Source organism: Molothrus ater, chromosome 7 (genome assembly GCF_012460135.2).
Source record: "Molothrus ater isolate BHLD 08-10-18 breed brown headed cowbird chromosome 7, BPBGC_Mater_1.1, whole genome shotgun sequence".
Classification (NCBI taxonomy): Eukaryota; Metazoa; Chordata; class Aves; order Passeriformes; family Icteridae; genus Molothrus; species Molothrus ater.
This window is the reverse complement of record NC_050484.2, coordinates 28575607-28595352: the sequence shown is the minus strand read 5'-3', so window position 1 is coordinate 28595352 and position 19746 is coordinate 28575607. Positions and strand designations below refer to the sequence as shown.

Genomic DNA, 19746 nt, shown 5'->3' with positions numbered 1-19746 from the left:
GTTCCCAAAGGCCGCTCGGTGGATGCAGCCAGGGTGGCAATCCCGCGGGCTGGGTCCCTGAGAGATCCCCCCGAAAACATGGGCTGAATAAAGCCCTCAGCCAGCCCCGAGTCTGCAAGGCCTCACTCAGAAAGATGCCACATGTGTGAAATAAGTCTGACCCGGTCTTCTCTGAATAATTTTATTTAATCAAAAAAGCCCAGAAATGGAGTCTTGAGTATACTCTATTTATGGGAATGCAAGGACAGGAGATGTACAGGTTGAAGCTACATCTGTAGATGATCATATATACTGCAGAATAGTAACAACAACATGGGACAGCAAGTAGTCACCTCACAACAGTACACATGAGTGGTTAGACTTACAAAGGAAATATTTACAAACCTGCCTTTACAAACCAACACTGTGTGCATACAAAATGAATTCCGCAATAAAACTGAAGATACATTTAAGGCAGACCAGCAATACACTGAAATAATTAAGGCTGTGGAATTACTTTGCACCTTGAAAATGCTGAGCTGTTAGCAATACTGTTTCTTTTTTCCTCCTTCAGTGGATTGTTGCTAGGATTGAAAAGCATCAATACGTTCCAACTGTTTGCTCTTATCTTGGTGACTAAGTCTGAGATTGATCTTTTTTTTTGCACTTGCTATTGCATTTGCTTTCCAAAAGTTATCAGCAAATTGACCCCAGTGGCAGAGCAGTGTTGAACAGTTTGGTAGAAAGAGAAGTAAAAGCACCAGCATCAGAAGTTGGACATGAAGGTGAAATATGGCTTGAGTAGAGAAGATGTTGGTTTTTCACTAGCTCCATAATAAAGACTACAGTTACAGCAAACATTCAGCATCCTGACGCTATGGAAACACTCAGCACTATACAGATCCCAGAACGAGAGTACATCACTTGATGGCAGTGTGCAGTCAGCCTAGTAAAATGGGATTTGACTTTGTTTCCTTGGGAAAGCACCATTTTCTGATGGGACATGAGTGAATGACCTCAAAAATAAACCCAAGCCCTGTGTTAGAGGAGAATCCACCTCTGCTGGGAAAGGAACAAGAACAAAAAAAGGTGGTGAGCCCCTGTGCATGTAAAATTTTCTGCTAGACCTTTATGTGCACAGAGAAGACTTTACATCTGTCTCTGAAGTTTATATTATCCTAGGTTACTTGACACAGTCCCCTCATGGCAAGGGGATTCAAATAGGGTTATATATAGTCAGGTTATAATGTGTGGTTCTGCATTCAGCCTTTATGCACAGTATCTGTAGCACAGGCCTAATGGCATTGTCAGAAATGCCAATGGCCTCCACTGAAGCCACAGCCTCAGGGGCAGTTGAGGGCACAGACTTTGTCTCAGCATTAACTTAGAAGTAAAAAGATACATGCAACTGAAAAAACCCAATCCATAGTCTTTTAAAAAGAAAGGGCAGTAAGACTAAATGAAACTTGTTGGCATCACTGAGAAGAGAGAGACATATTATAAATTTTAAAGCCTGGATTGCTTTAAAATACTGAAGTCTTCGGCCCTGGGCTGGCTGTGTGTCACCCCAGTAGTGCCATGCACAGGGGGCTTGGCATCCTGAGGGTGTGTGGGGCCTCCCCCAGGGCAGCCACACCTGATGGGGGCTGGCACTTTACACCAGCCAGCAGAATTCCTGCCCTGGCCTGGCTGCTCCAAGTGGAGCAGAGAGAGAGGTGAGTTAATTGCTCATTGCACATTCATTAAATGAAGCCATCTTAAATAAGGAGCCCCCCATGTCACCACGTCCTCTGGGCTCTGTGTCACCAGCACCATTGCTGTTGCCCTCCTGTCACCCAGCACCTGAGGACACTGTGAGCCACACTTTGATGTCAGAGCAGGGTAAGAGCACTGTGGAGATGTCTGATGGCAGTGGCTGTGTGCACAGTGCCACTCCACACAGAGCTTGTGGTGCACTGCTGTCAGGATTCCTGCTGGTCATCCTGGATAGTTGGAAGCTGCTAGAGAAGCAAAAGGGTGCAGCTACCGCCACACTTTCAAGCCATCTTGGGAGCACCCTGAGTGGTACACAGCTGCAGGTGGAAATCTTCCCCTTGGGGTCAGATATTCTCTGGGGAGCTTCACTGAGAAACTGTGTTTGTTACAGACAGTATTTCATGCACCAAAAAAATCCAGTCAGTGGAGAATGCTCCACAGGGGTTTGGCTGTGGGGCTTCTCACTCAGCAGGGGCACTCCAGGCCTACTTACTCAGCTTCTGTAATCTCTTTACAATGCAGTTATAGTTTTCAACAAGAGTTACAGGACCTGTTGTATCTGCAGAGGCACCACAGGTTGGCTGAAAAAGACTTTGAAAGAGCAAAGTCAGGATACTTCTCTGCATTTATCACATGGCAATATTGCATGTCAGCTTGGTATTATTCAGGCAAAAGCAAGAATGGTTGGTAATCACAAATGTTTTATGGAAGTTTTAACTGGTTTAAGTATTCCTGAATGGGCTGTAAGAAGAATGGTGTCCAGGAAGAGGTTTTCTAACATGAATATGGAAAAAGCAAAACCACAAAAGAAAGTAACCCTAGAACATTCAACATCTTCAGAATTCAGCACCTCCAGCTCTCTCAACAAGGAGTCTTTTTTGAATTTGAGTACCAGTACCTAATCATATATCGTCTCTCTTTCAGCCCTTTGGGTTTTCTTTTCTGTTACTTGATACCAATGAGAGGCTTAAATATTACCTTAAACAGTCCAGCTTTTTCCCCCTGTGCATTCAAAGGGTCTGCTGTTGTAATTTGACATATGAATGCAGGATGTAGGAAAACAAAATGTTAAATAACTCCAAATTTCATGTGATACACGAGAATTTGTTTGTATTAATGCCAAGCAGAAAGCCTGTGGTTCAAACTGTACCCATGGGCCTAATAAAAACTGTGGGTTTTACAGACCACACTTCCACTAACATTTTTTTAAGGGCAGCACAATCACAGCACAAAGAGCCAGCTTTGACAAATAGGAAGAATTACAGTCAGTCCTGTAGTGAGAAAGTACCTGAGGCTGGTGGTAATTAGAGACCCCCCCTTGACTGCTGCCTGTATTCAGTTGCTAAGAAATTGCATACTTTGCACTGTTGCTCAGGATGAGAGTCTGGTCTTTATCTAGAGATGCTGCTGGATTGCTTAGAAAATCAGCTGCTGCTCTAGAGAGGAACTGAGATAGGTTCTAGATGATTTTCAAAAAGCTTAACCTTCTGTGAACACTTGTCTCTCTCAAACCTTTCCACACTCCCTCCCTGTGTTAGATCTCTCACAGAACTGCTGCTGACCCTGCTGAGGTGCCTGGGCTCACCCTTCTGCCCGTGGCTTCCCCATCTCAAGGGCTTTTCTTTGTTGCACACACTCAGTGTTGAGCACTGAGGGTTTTTGCTGTGCCTCTTCTCCACTAACAAAATACTGACCACTCTGGTGTAGTGTTAGAGCGAGCACAAAGAGAAGGGCCAGGTCTCCTCCCTGCTGTGAAAGGGAGGTTGGAGGTGGATCAAAAAAGGGCTATCAGAGCCCTGAGAATTTAACAGTACTTACAGGGTATCTCCACCCCCCACTGGCAGAGACAGCACTTGCTCCTGCAGTCTCACAGTGCAGTTACTCAGATGGTAAATGAGATTTGAGATTTGACTCTCTCCCTTGCCAGAGAGTCTGTATGAGCACACGTGGTCAGATCAAGCCCTTTTCCTTAGGAAAACCTTTGGTAACAACTGCCATTTCCCATTACAGATACACAAATGCTACTCAGCACCAAGACAAAGTCCCTACATGCCAGGGGAAAAAATCTCTTTGATTATAACCCCACAAGGCTGTAGAGCTTCGTGGTGTGGCAGTAGGATGGGGAAGCCCCAGATGGTTTCCCCTTCCAGTCCCATTTCTAGAAAGGAAGATTTGGCCAACCTACAAATTGCTGATTTGTCACTGCAGACTCCCTATGTTGGTTATACTTAAGGCTGGCTCCGTCACTGTAACATCAATATGATGATGTTGCAACTTGGCTTGCAAGAAAGAAATGTTTTAATTGTGAATATTATTTTTTTATTACAAATTAGGCTTTGGACATAAAAATATCCTCATGAATGCTTTGGTTATGAGGTGCTAATGGTGGCTGAGAGATATTTACAAGTTTGGAAATGAAACAAATGACATGCTTTAAACACTGAAAACGATTTTCAAGATGTAAGCACAAGAATGAACTCACCACTCCTACTGCACTCTGAAAGGCTTAGATGGACTTTGGGCCAAGCAATTCTGAAGCTAGAAATGGAGCAGGATCCTTTATATTTATATATATTTATATCTATGATACAATATATGTATACTGAAAACCTGTGATAGAAAAAATTGTCTTCATCACCATCATCATCTAGTTTACAGATACTGCAAAAATTGGACTCTGCCTTTTCTCAATGCACAGGTTTTGCAAAAGATTTCTGTACAATGTGTATAAAATGCTTTTAAAAAACCCACCGTAGTCCCATTGTGCTTAATCAGAACCAGCTGTATGCTCCAGTGAATTCATTGCCTTAATCGTAGCTCTGAAAGGTGCTGCATGTTGACTTAACACAGCAGAAAGCCCAAGGAGGGGCTTCATGGAGGATTTTGGTCTGAGCACTACCACGCAACACGAGTGTTCCCTAAGCCACGCCACCATGGGAGCTGATCCAGCAGTGACTGGAGCCTGATCCTGCATGTCCTATGCAGGCAAAGTCCCCACTGAGATCATGGCAGACCTGGGCAGATGGGGCATGAGAAATCTGACTGATAACCTGGAGCAGGCTTGCAATGATTTCAGCAAAAACTGACCAGTCCAGTTCTACAGTACGTGCTAAGGTCAGCCTGGTCTCACTCTCCCCCACTATCCTACTTCTAGTCTTTTGTACATTTTGAATTCAGTTCAGCAAGATCAAGAGGATTTCTTATAAGGCTGCCTCACAAAGATTAAGGCAACTGCAATTTTGGCTCTCATTCCAAGTTGGTGTTTTCTTCCTGCAGTCCTTTTTTGGCAGTGGATGTGTCCCTCACATGCCCCGAGAGAGGGAGCGTGTCCCTGCTGCTGTCACCCCCTTTGCCTGGGTCCCATTGCCACGTCTGCAGTGATTCCCACCCTGCAGTTAGTGAAATGCACACGCCGAACACAGGATATGTACAGACGGATCCGCGCGCTCCCGGCGGCGCTCCCGGCACGGGCTCAGGAGCAGCAGCGGAGGATGCCATGGATGGAGGCACTATGTGCCCGGGCTCATCCTGCTCAGCAGGAAGCTCTTGACACTGGGCACCGGGAGCACGTCGTACTGGTGCCTGCGGCGCTCGATGAAGGACGCCAAGCGGGAGGTGTCCAGTGGGATCTTGGAATAGCTGCCATTGTGCGGCTGCAGCCACGGATGCTGTAAACAAGTGGCTGCTGTTGGCCTTCTCCTGAAGTCTTCCTGGAGGATAACGTTGATGAAATCCCTGGCGGCGTGGCTCACATCGGAGAAGTATTCGTGTGGGAAGCTGAAATCCACTCTACACACATTGATGCAAGTCTCCTCTTTGCTTTCATCCAGGAACGGAGAGACACCGCTTAACATGACGTAGGTGAGGACCCCAATGCTCCAGATATCCGTGCTCAGGGAGACAGGAAGGCCTTGGATAACTTCAGGGGCTGCGAACTCCGGGTTTCCAAGGAGGTGGTGGACATGGTAATGACCTGTGATCTGAACTGCATCTTCCAAATCAATGATCTTGACACGAGGCACTGGGATTCTCAAATCTATGAGCAGATTTTCTGGCTGTTGAAAAGACAATGAAATAAACTTAATCATAACTATCTTTTGGCAAATAAAATGTGTATGATTCATGTAGGATGTAGGCTTAACAGCTAATCAAAACTTGCATTTAATCAGATGTGCAAGGGAGAGATCAGGAGAGTGAATGATAAGGAACCAGCTCAGCTGCTGTTTGCTCTAAATTCACATCAATGCTGCAGTCACAATGACGAGATCCTCCTTTGCACGAGGGCAACAGACTGGGATTTTGCACTTTGTCCTAAATACTTACAATTTATTTTTCCAAACAAATCTACAGATTAAGAGCACTGACAGATTTTTAAATTTTAATAAGATATATATATATCTGATCAGTTTATTTAGATTCCATTTGTTCAGCTAACAGCTGGCTAAGTAAGTGTGCATAATTTGCAGCAGAAATGTTCCTCATGAAGTAAGTGTTCAATTTTGCACCCACTACCCTGGGAGGGACTGCTATGTGCCATTTACTGTTGCTGTCAATTGACATGGAGCTGCCAGTGTTCCCCTAAAAACACCAGGACACAGTCATGCTTTCCAAGACAGAGTAAAATTATTTAATCCCAATTAGTTTTCTCTGTTTTAGCAGCTCTCAGTATTTAAGGTCTCTCAGTGAGAGATACTGAGCATTGCCTGTACACACTCTTCTGGGGACTTAACATGGGTTATCCTTCCTTTGTTGGCTCTGAGATGATTGCTGAATTTACTTCTTGCACCCTTCTAGATGTTTTTTTCTCTCCCTTATCCTCATGCATATTTTACTGCTACCTCATGGCATACATATATATATATAAAAAGCAAAGTTATCTACATGGCTGTTCCAGTCTCTTCACTTGCTCTTCTCTTGTGCAGTCTCTATTGACAAAATCAACACATCCTTGAGCAGGATCCTGGGACAATACTAATCCATGGACAGGTCTGCTGTCACTACCAGTGCATCTCCTGCTTCCAACTTAGCAACAGAAGGTGCTTTATTTAGCATCCCTCATTCAGGGGAACTGCAGAGAGGTCACAGAAAATTAGCTTTCTACCTTGTTTCTTTGTTTATGATCAAACAGAGAATTCATTGCAGTTTCTTACCTCAGTAAAACATACTTTTTGACAGGTCATATAAATAGAGCAAAAAATACAAACAATTGCATAGAAAGAGACCAAGATGACTTAGCCTTTTATGTCTAATTCTCATATAAGGTCCTGTACAAATGGAATTTTTTTGTAGGGGTGGAGGCAGCAGAAGAATGAATGTGTCGTTTCATCTGACATGCCTGGGGCTTAGAGAGATGAGAATAAATCTCCCTGAAGCTGGATTGTCCACTAGATAAGGAAGTTAAATTCATTTCTCATTCCCCATTTTTAATTGTCATTTAAGTCTACAAAGTGTTATAGATTATCTGTTATCCCTGGCTACCAGAATCAATGTTGCAGATCACAAAACTTGAAACACTTGATCACAATTTCAATGGCTAATTCTCTGTCATCCAAGGTAACTGGGATGCTGGGGAGGACAGGAGTACAATGCTAAATCCAGGATAGTACAGTGCCTCCTGCCATGTGTGCTCACAAAAGCAGGTACAAGCTGTACTGGTCTGAGTGTGACGTTAGAGAATACCCCAATTTCTTCTCCACAGTGCAGCCTGTCCTTTGTTCCTCCTCTGAACCATTCCCTGGTGTATTTCCCACCCAGTTCCCCTCTCAGGCTGTCCAGCACAGTGTAGTGTGCTGCTTTCCTTTTCCTTTGCCCCTGCCAGCCTGGCACAAGCCAGCTCTGCCCTGGAACGTTGGTGGCTGAGTTGGCACAGTGTGAGCCCAAACCATACTCCATAGAATTATCCATAGTTTCCCTTCAGACAGGTGCTAGTGACATCTCACTCCTGTCTCTCTGACATCCTCCTTCCCCATCATTAATTAAGTCCAGAAAGCTCTTGGGGACAAACCAGTGAATCAAGGGAAAAGATGCATTTCTTGTCTGAAGGCAGAGACCTGGTGCTGCAGGTCAGTAACTCCTTTCTCTGATCAGCAGCTTGTCCATTTAGTGATCATCTCCGTGGGGTATGGGCTGCACCTCCTCCCTGTCTGTACAGCTGGGAACTCTCTGTTCCAGGACACAGAAGAACAGCATCATTCTCATTTGTTCCTACCTTTATGTCCAAGTGAGCCACTCTGCAGTTGTGGAGGTACTGCAAGGCTTCCATTGTGTCTCTTATATAGAAGGCCACCTTCTCCTCCATAAGCTCATCGTGGTTCATCAGATAATCTAAGAGACGGCCATCATCCATCCTGCAAACAAACCAAACCCTGTGCATGAAACATCACATGGCACCTCTAGGAACAGTTAATATCTGAAAACAAAATTGCAGCAGAAATTTTGTGACCTAAAAAAGGGAGGAAAATAAAGTGCAAGATCTGACAAGTATTTAATGATATCTCAAGGTACTGCAGGCCATGAAGTGGTAGAATGATTAATCCTCAATTGTTATCTCCAGTCCTTGACAAATTTAGCAACAGTCTTAAAGTAAACTCATTTGCTTAAGGATAGATTCAATAGACAGAGACAGTCCCTTTGGAAGCAGAACTTCTTAATTATTTGGATCCATCTATTTATTTATAGAGTTGGTTACATAATTGCAAAAAAAAATCACTGATATTTTCAGCTGGTAATATTTTCTGTGGGAAAACTAACCCAATAAAAGTTTTTCACCTAGTTTATTTATCTGTACAAACAAACAATGAAATAGCCCAGATATACTTTGTTGGATATACCATATCAAAGCATTTTGGAGTTTGGTTGCTGTTTCTTCTTATGGGACAAGCACGGCTGCTAAACAGGTCTTTTCACCAAAAAGCATTAGAATGATGAAAGCTTTGATCTAGCTAGTAAACAATTTTACTCAAATGTAAAAAGTGGACAAAACTGCCCAAGTAGATCTGATGCTTTTCAGTGGCACAAATTACCCAAGCTTCACCCAAGTAGAAAGCAGTTTTATTTGTCCCTCTTAATCTTACTTCCTGTACAGAAAAGGCAGTGCAAGCTCTGCAGAAAAGGACTATTTCATTTGACATCTGAATCCATAAAATCTTGTTCCTGCTGAACTCAGGGTGATCTTTATGCTTGGCTTTAATAGGATTCCTACCCAAATCTTAAATCCAAGCTCTGTGTACTTACAGTTCCAAAACTAAGATGTAAGAAGTAGGAGACTCGTAGGTATCGTGGATAGTGATGTACTGAGGATGCTGTAAGTGTTGTAACAAAGCTGCTTCATGTGCTGCCTGCTCTTTCTTTTTCATTTTTTTACTAATGAATTTTACAGCAACATCTTTCCGGGTGGCTTTGTGGACACATTTCTTTACTATGGAGAATCGACCCCTGAAATTATAAAGAAAACAAAATACTGAGGTGGCTTCGTGAATAAATCATGCCTAGTTTTTAGCACAATAACACAGTGATTTTTGAAGTGGTTTTTTTTGATTCATCACATTAATATTTCACAAGGCATCAGATTTAACAAGTTGTTCATAACCTTTTCCAACAAAGGCCCTCTGTCTCTTACCCTGGGTGTAGAGATTCTTTGGGGATTAGCAAACACTGAGAGCAAACGGTGTCACTTTGCTTTGTGCAGCCACACTGATATCCTCTAACAACCTCCCCTGGGTTCAATTTGCTGCCACTTTTACAGGTTCTATCTCCTTTTATTTTAGCTGTGGGTCTCCCTTCTCCAGCTGTTTTATTAAAGAGACCAAACCTTCTCACACAACTAAAAGAAAACCCATGTTAAATAATCACCAACCTACCATTTTGTCTCATTTTTTCAGAAACACAGTAAGAAATAAAGAAAAAAGCTATCAGGAAAGCATTTAGGAAACTCCTACAGACCATAGTACCATTCCTGAAAGTAAAACTACCCAGTGAAACCATGTGGTGAACTTGAGCTCTTAGTAATACCTCCCATTTTTCTACAGAACCAGAGGGACTCCTGTCCTTTCAGCCCCAGAATTGTCTCTGACATCTGAGCTGAAGAAATAATTGCATTAACCTGAATTATTTGCATGCCCCTTATCTGTTATCTGTGGACAGCGCAAAGGGCTGACAACATGTGCAGCTCCTATTTAGGCTCTGTTCAACTCACCCTCCCAATCAGCAAAGATAAGTCAGTCACACGCCCAAGTGTTTTGGCAAATTCAGTCAAGGTTAAGCTTATCCAGAACCAGTAAATTGTCATCACTTCAAAACAGGACCTCAAATCTGAGATGACAGAGAAGATACCAACTGCCTAATTGCTCACCAGTTTGCCAATCTGCAATTCTCAAATCAGAACTTATCTTGAAAAACATAATTTATTCAGTATTTTCATCAGTATCTGATATGCAATGCTCTTTGACAAGAGCAGCAGTTTCCAAGCCAACTACAAAAGTAACCTAAACTCCTCACCAAGGAAAAAGCTTCAAGCCACTGTTTGAGTGTTTTATTGCAGTGATAAGCAGGGTTAGCATTACCTCCCAATCTCATGCAGCTCTGCATAGGCAAGGTCAAAGTTTTCCTTCCATGAAATAGTGGCACCATCAGCAGCAGAGTCTTTGAGAGAACAAAGAATATGGAAGAAGGTATAAAGACAGTTTGCTGTGGACTATAAACAGCGTATTTGAAAATCATGTGAGACTTTATTATTAACACAGGAAACATTATCACTAGGAGTCCAGTTTCCTACTGTTCCAGTGTGCTGGACCACTAAATGCCAGAGCTCCCCAGGGGAAGGTATGGAAAAGGGGGACACAAAACTGTCCTTGCAGTCTTGGGCTGAAAAGGGTCACAGAGACGGGGTAGAGCTATGTTGTGTGAGCTCTTGCTCCTTACAGCACCAGCTGTCCAAGCCAGTCACAGACCTAGCTTCACACCAGGGCTGCTAAAACATTGGGAAAAGTGGGCTCTGCTCACAGCACTTGAGAGTGAGCTGTGCCCCAAATTCCTGCAGCACTGAGTGCTTGGGAGTTGCCTCCATCACAGCATTCCCATTCCAGCTGCATTGCTCAAGGGGAAATATTTAGCAAGTGGAATTGCAGCCCCCATCTGGGCTGCCCACCAGAAGCTGCAGCTGTTGCTAACATTGCTGGAAAGGCAGGAGAGACACCAGCCAGGACATGCAGCCCACTGGGCAGAGATAAAGACAAGAAATAGTTTGGTATAAAAAGGAGGAACCTGTTTAGAATCTGCAATAGCCTCTGTGGCAGAGGCAGGCTCTGAGCCTGGACGGAGGTAAGGACATGAAAATCCTTTCTGGGGCCAGGAGCTAGCTCTGAGCACCTCCCAGGCTTTTTCTTACATCCCTAGTTGGTCCAGGATCCCTGCTTTTATCAGGACCCATCCAAACAAGCCCTCCAGAGCACAGGTGGGTTCCCGTGTGCCTCAGCCCCCTGCAGCCGCACTCACCGTACTCCGGGAGCCGCACGAACTCGGAGGGCTCGCTGGGCAAGCTGATCCCCCAGGGGTTGCTGGCACTCACTCGGAACTGGTACTGGCAGCCTGGGGACAGGTCCTCAATGACCAGGTACGTGTCCAGAGTTGAGGCTACTGACTGCTGCCAGACCTGCGAGCCTGTTGGACACAGGGAGAGAAGGGGAGCTGAGGGAAGCACTCACTGTGGGAGCTCAGGGCTGAGGCTTTCTCTGCCCAGCTTAGGCAGTACCCTGGGAGGGTAAAATCTACAGGCTTTTTAAGGGTGGTACAGCAGACCAGAAATGTTAAACCAGAAATGGATCACAAGAAGCTATTTTGTGTTGCAGCCACCTTCCCATCTGGCTAAATGAGAAAAGAAGGAAATGTCCCTCAGTTGGCTCAGGATAATGATGGAAAAAGCTCAGCCCAGGGACAAGCTGATCTCTCCAGCACTGTAGCTGTGGCTGTGAGCTACAAGTGATGTCTCAGGGCAGTGTGATAAGACAGAAGGGGAGGGCTGGTTAGATGACAGCTCTGTTATGAAAGAAACAGTAGCAGAAATACTGCAAGAAACCCCAAAACCATGGGCAAGGGAGATAAAACTGAGACAGGGCATCAGTGCAATCCAAATGCTTTTGCAGATGAAGATGTGGCAGCTACAGTGAAAGCTGCAGCTGCAGGAGGAGAACCAGCTTTCTGACACTTAACACAGGCAGCTTGCAGGTGAGCAGAACTGCAGCAAAGAAATGTGTGACTCTGTCATGTGTTTCTGCTCTTGTCAAACCCAGCCACTGCCTAACCTGTGACAACCAAAGGACCAGTACTTACTCATCTGTACAGGATCAGAGAACAGAAAATGACCCCTGGAACACAGAGCCCTGTCACAGATGGAGATTTCTTCAAGAATACGTAACATTTTATCTTATTTTAGTAAGTTCAGGGCATTTTACCCCTATGTTATTTAACATGACCCAATTATTTTGTGTGTCCTGTGGACAGATTCTAATTTCCAGGTTTTACAAAGTCATGGCTGGTTTTACAAGAGTCAGTTTTACCTTTGAAGTAGGAGGAGTTCTGAAAACACTGCTGGGTTTTTGTTTTTGGGTTTTTTTGGTTTTTTTTTTTTTTTTGTTTTTTTTTTAATTTTGGTGGTTGTTCTTAATAAAGGAATTTTTGTTCTTTTACAAAAATGCCAGTCACTGATGGCACAGTGAGGGTCAAGATAAAATCTTCACTAAGAGAAGGCATTAGGTTTGCACACTTACTAAAATGGGGTAGGATTTTTTGAAGGATAAAGGGGGAAAAACAGAGGCCATATGCCTAAGGCAAGGTTTACTGCCAGGGACCCTCACACCTTTGCAGGAGGAATGGTAAAAAAGGGATGTGAATAATTTCAAAGGCCCTTTTCAAGAGCATATGCCTGTGCATATTGGGAAAACAGTGCATTTAATATCTAGCTAATTCTTTAGGGGAAATGGATGGTTGGATTTAAGAAAAAATGGATTTCAGAGCTGAGCTTGAAAAGTATGCAGGGATCTGCAACTTTATCCAGATCAAAAAAATAATGAGGCTGATTTGGTTTTGCATTTCTGGGAAGCACCCACCAGAAAGGATGGTGGTAAAATGTAGATGATAAAAAGATGCCTTAGTGATGGATATGTTTTACCTTAGCACACTTTACTTGTTGTAAGGGACCAAAATAAAAAGAAAGGTCTGTAATATATGAGAGGCTGGACTGGATGATAGAAGGGCTTCTTTCTGCCTTAGACTTTGAGATCTGTTAGCTACAATTAGTGGCACACCAGTGGTGACAAGAATGCTTTTGGGACCTGTTGTGTCATAAAGGAAACTTACCTTGTTCTCAGTCTCACAGCCAGCAAGCCCAGCTCCCACACTTACCTTCTTCTCTGTACTCCACAGTGTAGCCTGAAATGGTGCAATTGCCTGTACTGGTAGGGGGAAGCCAGCGCAGGATCACAGAGGTGCAGCTTCTCTCCTGAGCAATGGGGCGGTTTGGGGCAGCTGGCACACCTTGGGAAGAGGAAACAATATCAAATCCAGCATCTCATCAGTAAGTGCTAGTGCTTTATTCTGAAGATCAGGTTATCAGGTGCATCAGGTCACTACAGGAGAGCAGCACCTTGTAGAGGGGCTTAACTAAGCAGCAGGTGAGGAGTCAGCTACCATGGAATGCCCAAAGATGACACAAGCAAGGCATTCAGAATTCTTCTGTGTGTAGGGTGCTTTGTGTGCTTGGGACCAGACTGACAAACAACCAGTAATCCTTCTGTGCTTTGCTTAGGGCTCCCTTCAGCACAGGAGTAGTTAGTGCAGCAAGCCAAGTGACTTGCTTGGATAAATTGGGGAAATTGGATCTACAGGGTGGTTTGTGAGACCAAATAAATCAACTTTTAAATGCTTGTGACATTGCTGCATCTGTAACTCTCCAGTTCGACATTCATCTCTGGACCATCCCCTTCAACACAGCTGGCACCTCATCTCTAGTGCTAACAAGTCCCTTCTCAGAGCTGGAGGCAGTGAGCATCAACTCATCATTTCCTGTTCATTCCAATTAGATGGGTCACTAATTACAGTGCTGAGAATTCAGGCTTGGAGACATGTCACCAAGTTGAATCCCTGAAGAACAGTTTCACCCAGGCTAAATCTTACTCTCACCTCCTTTGTACCCTAAAGAGAAGGGGAGGCAGAAAATCGGTGTCACTGGATCCCAGTTCCTCCCACTCCAGGCAGATTCTGAAGCCCAGAGCTTCCTGCAGTCAGTTGGGGCATCATTCCCCCAGGGACTCAGCTGCCCAAGGGAGCTGAGCTTCCCTGGCTGACCTGGCTGAGCTCCTGGGAAGCAGCACTAGGAGCAGGATGCAGGAGCTGAACCCTTGCCAGTGCATTTTCACTTCCCAAATGTGATGTTTATGGTCAGATGACTTAATCAAGCACAAGGAGTATGCAAAGCCTTCAGCCATCAGTGGGAGTTGTGGCTGAGGAATGGTGGTATGACTTTAACGTGTCAATTCACCTGGCACAGCTCCACATCTGCCTGCCTCTGCATGGGCTGTTCCTGTGTGCTGCCACCCCCAAGGGACCACACAGAGGAAAATCCCATGTGTTAAGGTCAGATGTGCTACCTTGGACTTTGATGGTTGCAGAGGTTGATGCAGTTCCATGTTCATTGGTGGCCACACAGGTGTAGATGCCGCTGTCCTGAGGCATCAGGTTGCAGATCTTCAAGGTGAGCTCTCCTGAGTCACTGTGGATGCAGGAAGCCCAAGTTATAAAACACTGCTTCACTTGCTAATGGTTTTTATACAGTTCCTGCCCTGCCTCACTGCAAACAGACATACACACAAGTCCTGTTAACTCATTTGAAGGAACATCCCTCCAGCAATTTGATGCCCAAGTACAACCCCTTCATATGTCAGGGTCTGGCTGTTAATGAAACCCTTGAGCAAACCTTTGGTCCAAATTGCCTGCCAGGCAAATCCTCATGTCTGTTGTGGTCTAGGAAGAGATGTGAAGGATCACTGAAGCAGCAAGCAGTCCAGGAGTTAAACACTGCCTGTCCAGAGCTGGATGCTTAGACTTGGTATATCTGGAAAGATTTACCCATGAAGATCTTTCCTGTCATGGGAGATGGTGAGCTGCTGTGCCTCTGCAGTGAAGTCCAACACACACCAGACAAACTGGGCTTCCCACAGATGCAGGAAGCAGTCACACAGCACAGGGTGACATTTCCAGGGAGCTTCAGAGCCCTGGAGCATGTGCCATTGATCTGACACTGCTGCCAGGGCCCCAGTTGGAAGACTGAATATCTCATAGCAGCCAGGGATAGAGAGCACAACACTGAGTTCATGAGACACACTCAGTCTTTGGGCCAATCTGAGAAAATAAACAGCTCTGTGCAGTCTTATGAATTTACAGCAGGTCTGTTCACAGTCACTGCTGTTTGCACACTTCAGTCTCCAATATGCAATTTGAGGGAGCTGGCCTGAATTAAAGGATTTTGCTTGTGTAACTGGAGACCCAGCTTAGAGCCAACAATAAGTTCCCTTGATGGCAAAACTAGGCTAGCTCTTGAATGCTTAATCTGTTGGGTACTGCAGAAAGACATGATTGCTGGGATAACTGTCTGGACTCTGCAGCTTCTGCTGGTCTGACAGTGCTGGTTTAAAACAGGACAGAAATATCCCCTCTCCCTGAAACCCACACACTCGTGCCAGCAAGATTTGTAAGAGCCACTGATCCGCTGGGCCTCTGCTTGGCAGGCAGTGTCTTCACTGGGAGGATTATTTGAGTAACAAGACAATGCAAGTGCTGATAGTGCACGGGGAGCCAACAGGAAGAGGACTGTGATGAAAACCAGAACCCTGTATGGAAATATCCCCCCATCCCAAGCCCAGACAGAGGCTGAAGATAAGGCACTAGGAGATCTACTGAGCAATAGCTAAAGACAATTTTGGATGCTCTGGGGCAGCTGCACAAGCCAATGGTCTCTGAAGGAAGCTCTTGATCAGATGTAAGGGGTTCTTTTATTGAACATGTAAAATCCCTTCTCTCTTACTGTTCTTTTTTCACTTTCAGTGACTTTGTACTCCCTGGATTCATTTCAGCCTGTGCCAGAAGTGCTGAAAAGTTGAAATGAAAGATTGCCTCCTGGAGATTTCCACTGCAGTTTGGCCCAAATTTCTTATATAAGCTGCAGATGAGCATCCAGCAGCAGGCTGTTACCTGACCTGAATTCAACTCCAGATCTTTCTGAATCTTCCCAGTTGTAAAGATAGTTTTCCTCTCTGCTAGCCAAGCCAGGAACATTATGACAAGCATCTTTCTGTCCAAGCCAGATGTAGCCTTCCCAGAGCACATCTGGGCTTTTTTAGGAACAGCTGAGGAAAGGCTCAGGAAAACTGCAACCCCACCACTGCCAATAAGATGAGAAAATGCCCAGTGACAGGAGTATTGCAAGCTGGTGAGGGCCTGCTCTGCTTGACTCTCACAGGAGATCAAGGCATCAAACTGAAGCAGAGAAGCCCCAGCAGAGGCAATGCCAGCCAAACGAATGGCTTGTAAACATTCTGGCTTCTGGCTTGCCGCTGGCTCAGGAAGTCAACGGGAGCAAGCCCACATCTGCCAGCAGCACTTTGTGGATATACCCTACACCAGCCTGGGAAACAAATACAGCCACCCCAGCCCTAAAGCCTGACCCTTTCCAGCCAGCCAATGCTTGCCACACTGATGTGCTGACAAGCCATGCCACACTTAATTAACTGCATCCTAATGAGTCTTGTAGGCAGGCTGGTGCCATATTTGAGGGTAACACAACCATCAGGACCAGCTATGTTGGGATCCACAGGCAGGACCTTACCAGGATGACATGGTGTATGTGGCTGTGCTGTTGTCATTGTCAAGAATGTTTTGGTCTGGTCCCTTCCAGGTTATAGTTGGTTTGGGTCGCCCACAGACTTTGCACTGCAGCATCACTGTGTCCCCAAGCAGGCAGGTGATGTCCACTAATGGCACAAGAAACTCTGGAGCCACTGTAAAAAAAAAACATGGGGACACACAAACACCACTTTTAATCTTCAGGTGAGGCTGTCTAGAGTCATACAAGGCTAGAGAATACATTATAGGATGAACTATGGGATCTGGGTCCCAAACAGCTCAGAGTCCTGGGATTGTGTCCTTGAAATTGCCCTCCAGTAAAAGCCAGCTCTCTACAGCTCAGAGAAGGAGGTAGAGGGGAGCTTCCATCCCCCAGCCCTGAGCTCTGGCAGGTGGATGAGGTTTGAGAGGGCACGTTTGGGGATGTTACTGTTTGGGGGGTTCAGGCTGGCCTGTGGCCCCAGGCTGGCTGAGCCCAGCAGCACCCCTGCTTTGCCTGGGGTCTGAGTAGCACACAGCTGCCTTAGCTCAAATGCTGCCAGGTGCAGAGCATGCTGTGGCACCAAGTAAATCACAACTGCCAAACAGCTGTCCTCAACTCACCTTCTTGGATGAAATTGGGGTTGATTATCTGAAAAATACAAAGAGACACAAGCATTTATTTCCTAGACAGTGACAAAGAAGCATCTGCTTTCACAAGGTACCATGGTGACTCTGACCAGAACTGCAGAAGTGCTGCAGTGGTAACAAGTGGCACCTTCTAACAACCAGCAGGTGCAGCAAGTGTAGTGATAACACACATGGGAAAGTAAATGAAAGCTATGGCTTCTTGAACCCTGGAAAAGCATCAAAGGCAACAGGCACAGCACCAAGGCTGAGGAGGGTGGACATGCTCTTTGTCTATGTGATAATGATGAAGCCATTAACTTCCCAGAGGTGGTTTGTGCACCCCCTGTGCCTGGCTCCAGACCTGTGTCACACAGCACCTGCAGTCACCACACACCTGGGGCATGTCACCAGCACTCTGCCCACTAACCAGGTCTGAGGAAATGTCTTTTAACTTGTGCTGAGCTTCAGGAGAAAAAAGGTAAAGCACTAGACCATAAATACTTCATTTTGCCCACTGTCAAGCATCAGTCCTGCAACAATTCTTGGTCTATTAACATGAGTGAAAATTTACTATTGGACTGTTGGAAACTTTCCAGCTTGAAACTAGGTTTGGACAGCTAGGAGTTATTTTATCTAACTAGTTAATTGACCAAGTTAGCAAAGACTTGAAAAGCTACTGTTACTCTGTGGTCTCTATGTGCCAATGTAACTCTGGAAGCAAAGTTGGAAAAAGCAAAGACAATTCCACTGAGTTCTTACAGAATTGATCCTAACTACATTGTAGTATACAAGAGTATAGAGGTTTTAGCCTCATTAACTGTTTTAATAATCTCATAAGGCCTTTTTATTCAAATTCAATCTAATAATTTCATGTTCAAGCCATTTCATGCTCAACCATAAACACCAATGTGGTTTATCTTGCCTTAAATATTTCTGTTGCTATTTATTTCAGAGCTATTTTGGAAGATGCCAATGAAGCAGTGACCTAATTCATGGCAAGCTGATAGGAGGTTTTTGCAGAGGCTCAGAAACCAGGCCACAAAACAGAAGCAATAACCCTTCAAAATAAAGTAGATACATCTTCAAGATTTATATTTACATTTTGGCTTTATATATAGTTTTCCAAGGTCGATGGCTCAGGGTGCCATTCAAGGAGGCATTTGGGCACATTCAGGTTCATTTTGGTTTCTTTGCAGCCTTTCTTTGCAGCTCCAGGCAAAGCTTGGTACCAGCACTGAGACCTCAGGGTCTGCTTTCCCCTGCCACCACCACAAAGCCCAAATGAACCAGGCATAACAGGGAAAGCACAGAGTCCCTCTGAAGGCTGCAGCTGGGCCCTGCCACAGCACATGGACCTGCCAGCCCAGGGTGTGGGGAGCAGCTCCAGGACCCACACACAGCCCCTGGACCCTGCAGGCAGGAAGAAACTGTGGCACAATGGAGTACTGGATGGAAAACATCCTCTGTCCTGTCTGTGCAGGTGAAAAAAAGAGAGATGGATCTTTGTGATTAAGCTGTATCTCTCACACAACACAGCAAAGGAAGAAAAAGCTGTTTTGTGGATAACCATTGCTTGCCACTTTCACTCACAGACACCATCTACTTTTCAGCTGAATAACCCCAGGCATTGGCTCATTTGCACATACATCTTCATTTTTTGTGCTGTTTGGCTTAACTGAAATATCCTTTCTCCAAAGCTCTCTCCTTCCTTCCCTGCAGCATGCACTAAATTCCCTTCTTATTCACTGATCTCCATCCCTGCAGGATTAGAGATCAGGAGAAAGAAACACTAGTTAACACTTTATATTAATTTTATTACTCTAAAGGATTCATTAGAAGATGCAACTACAATGATGAATGTAATAGATATCCATATAAAGAAATAATTCTACATTTCTAGTGACTTCCAAGGTACAATAATTTATAATAATTGCCTAACCATTTTTTTTTCATTGCCTCACCATGGGAATAGCAGAAAGAAAATTATCTCTGCAATGTACTGTTGGAAGAGTCTGTGGGTAAAATTTACATTTTCTTTCCCAAAGATTCATCTGTTAATTAATCAAATGGTACCTAACAACACCCCCACAGCCACAGCACAGCTTTAGCTTGCTGTAAGCTTAGACAAAAATAAAAGTCTGTCTGCATGAAAACATTAAAGTGATTTAATACAGCACCTTATTAGGGAATGGGATTTCTTCTGCTTTGAAGGAGGGTGTCAGATGATGGGGTGAGAAGGGCAGAAATGGGAAAGCAAAGGTTCACAGCCAGATGTGCATCCAGGGGCCAGCTCGGTGGTTCACACATCTGCTCCCAGGCCCTGGGGTTCTGCTGCCTCTCCCTGCAGGCTGGCCAGGGTCCTGGGCTCTGGCTGGATGGCAGGACATGGCAGCCTCCACAGAGTCCTTCCAGATAAAGTGCAAGATCTTTGGAGACAATTTCTTCATCTGCCAAATAGGTCTGTAATCCCCAGGGGTGGAGAAGGGGAGCTCCAGAGCGTGTCCTCACTGC

General features: G+C 44.9%; 1 protein-coding gene across 6 annotated transcripts in view; it reads right to left on the bottom strand.

The window, feature by feature from the left end:
* Positions 1–167: 167 nt before the first annotated feature.
* KALRN (kalirin RhoGEF kinase) overlaps positions 168–19746 on the bottom strand; it is a 465026-nt gene continuing 445447 nt past the window's right edge. For all 6 annotated transcript variants that reach the window (XM_036386498.2, XM_036386501.2, XM_036386502.2 and 3 more), the window contains 9 exons: positions 17230–17257; positions 16610–16781; positions 14376–14497; positions 13132–13263; positions 11227–11391; positions 10296–10374; positions 8968–9168; positions 7943–8081; positions 168–5789 (listed from right to left, as the gene is read on the bottom strand). In XM_036386498.2, the coding sequence (XP_036242391.1) occupies positions 5244–5789; positions 7943–8081; positions 8968–9168; positions 10296–10374; positions 11227–11391; positions 13132–13263; positions 14376–14497; positions 16610–16781; positions 17230–17257 (1584 nt within the window). In that variant the 3' untranslated portion in view covers positions 168–5243. The remainder of the gene's footprint in view (positions 5790–7942; positions 8082–8967; positions 9169–10295; positions 10375–11226; positions 11392–13131; positions 13264–14375; positions 14498–16609; positions 16782–17229; positions 17258–19746) is intronic.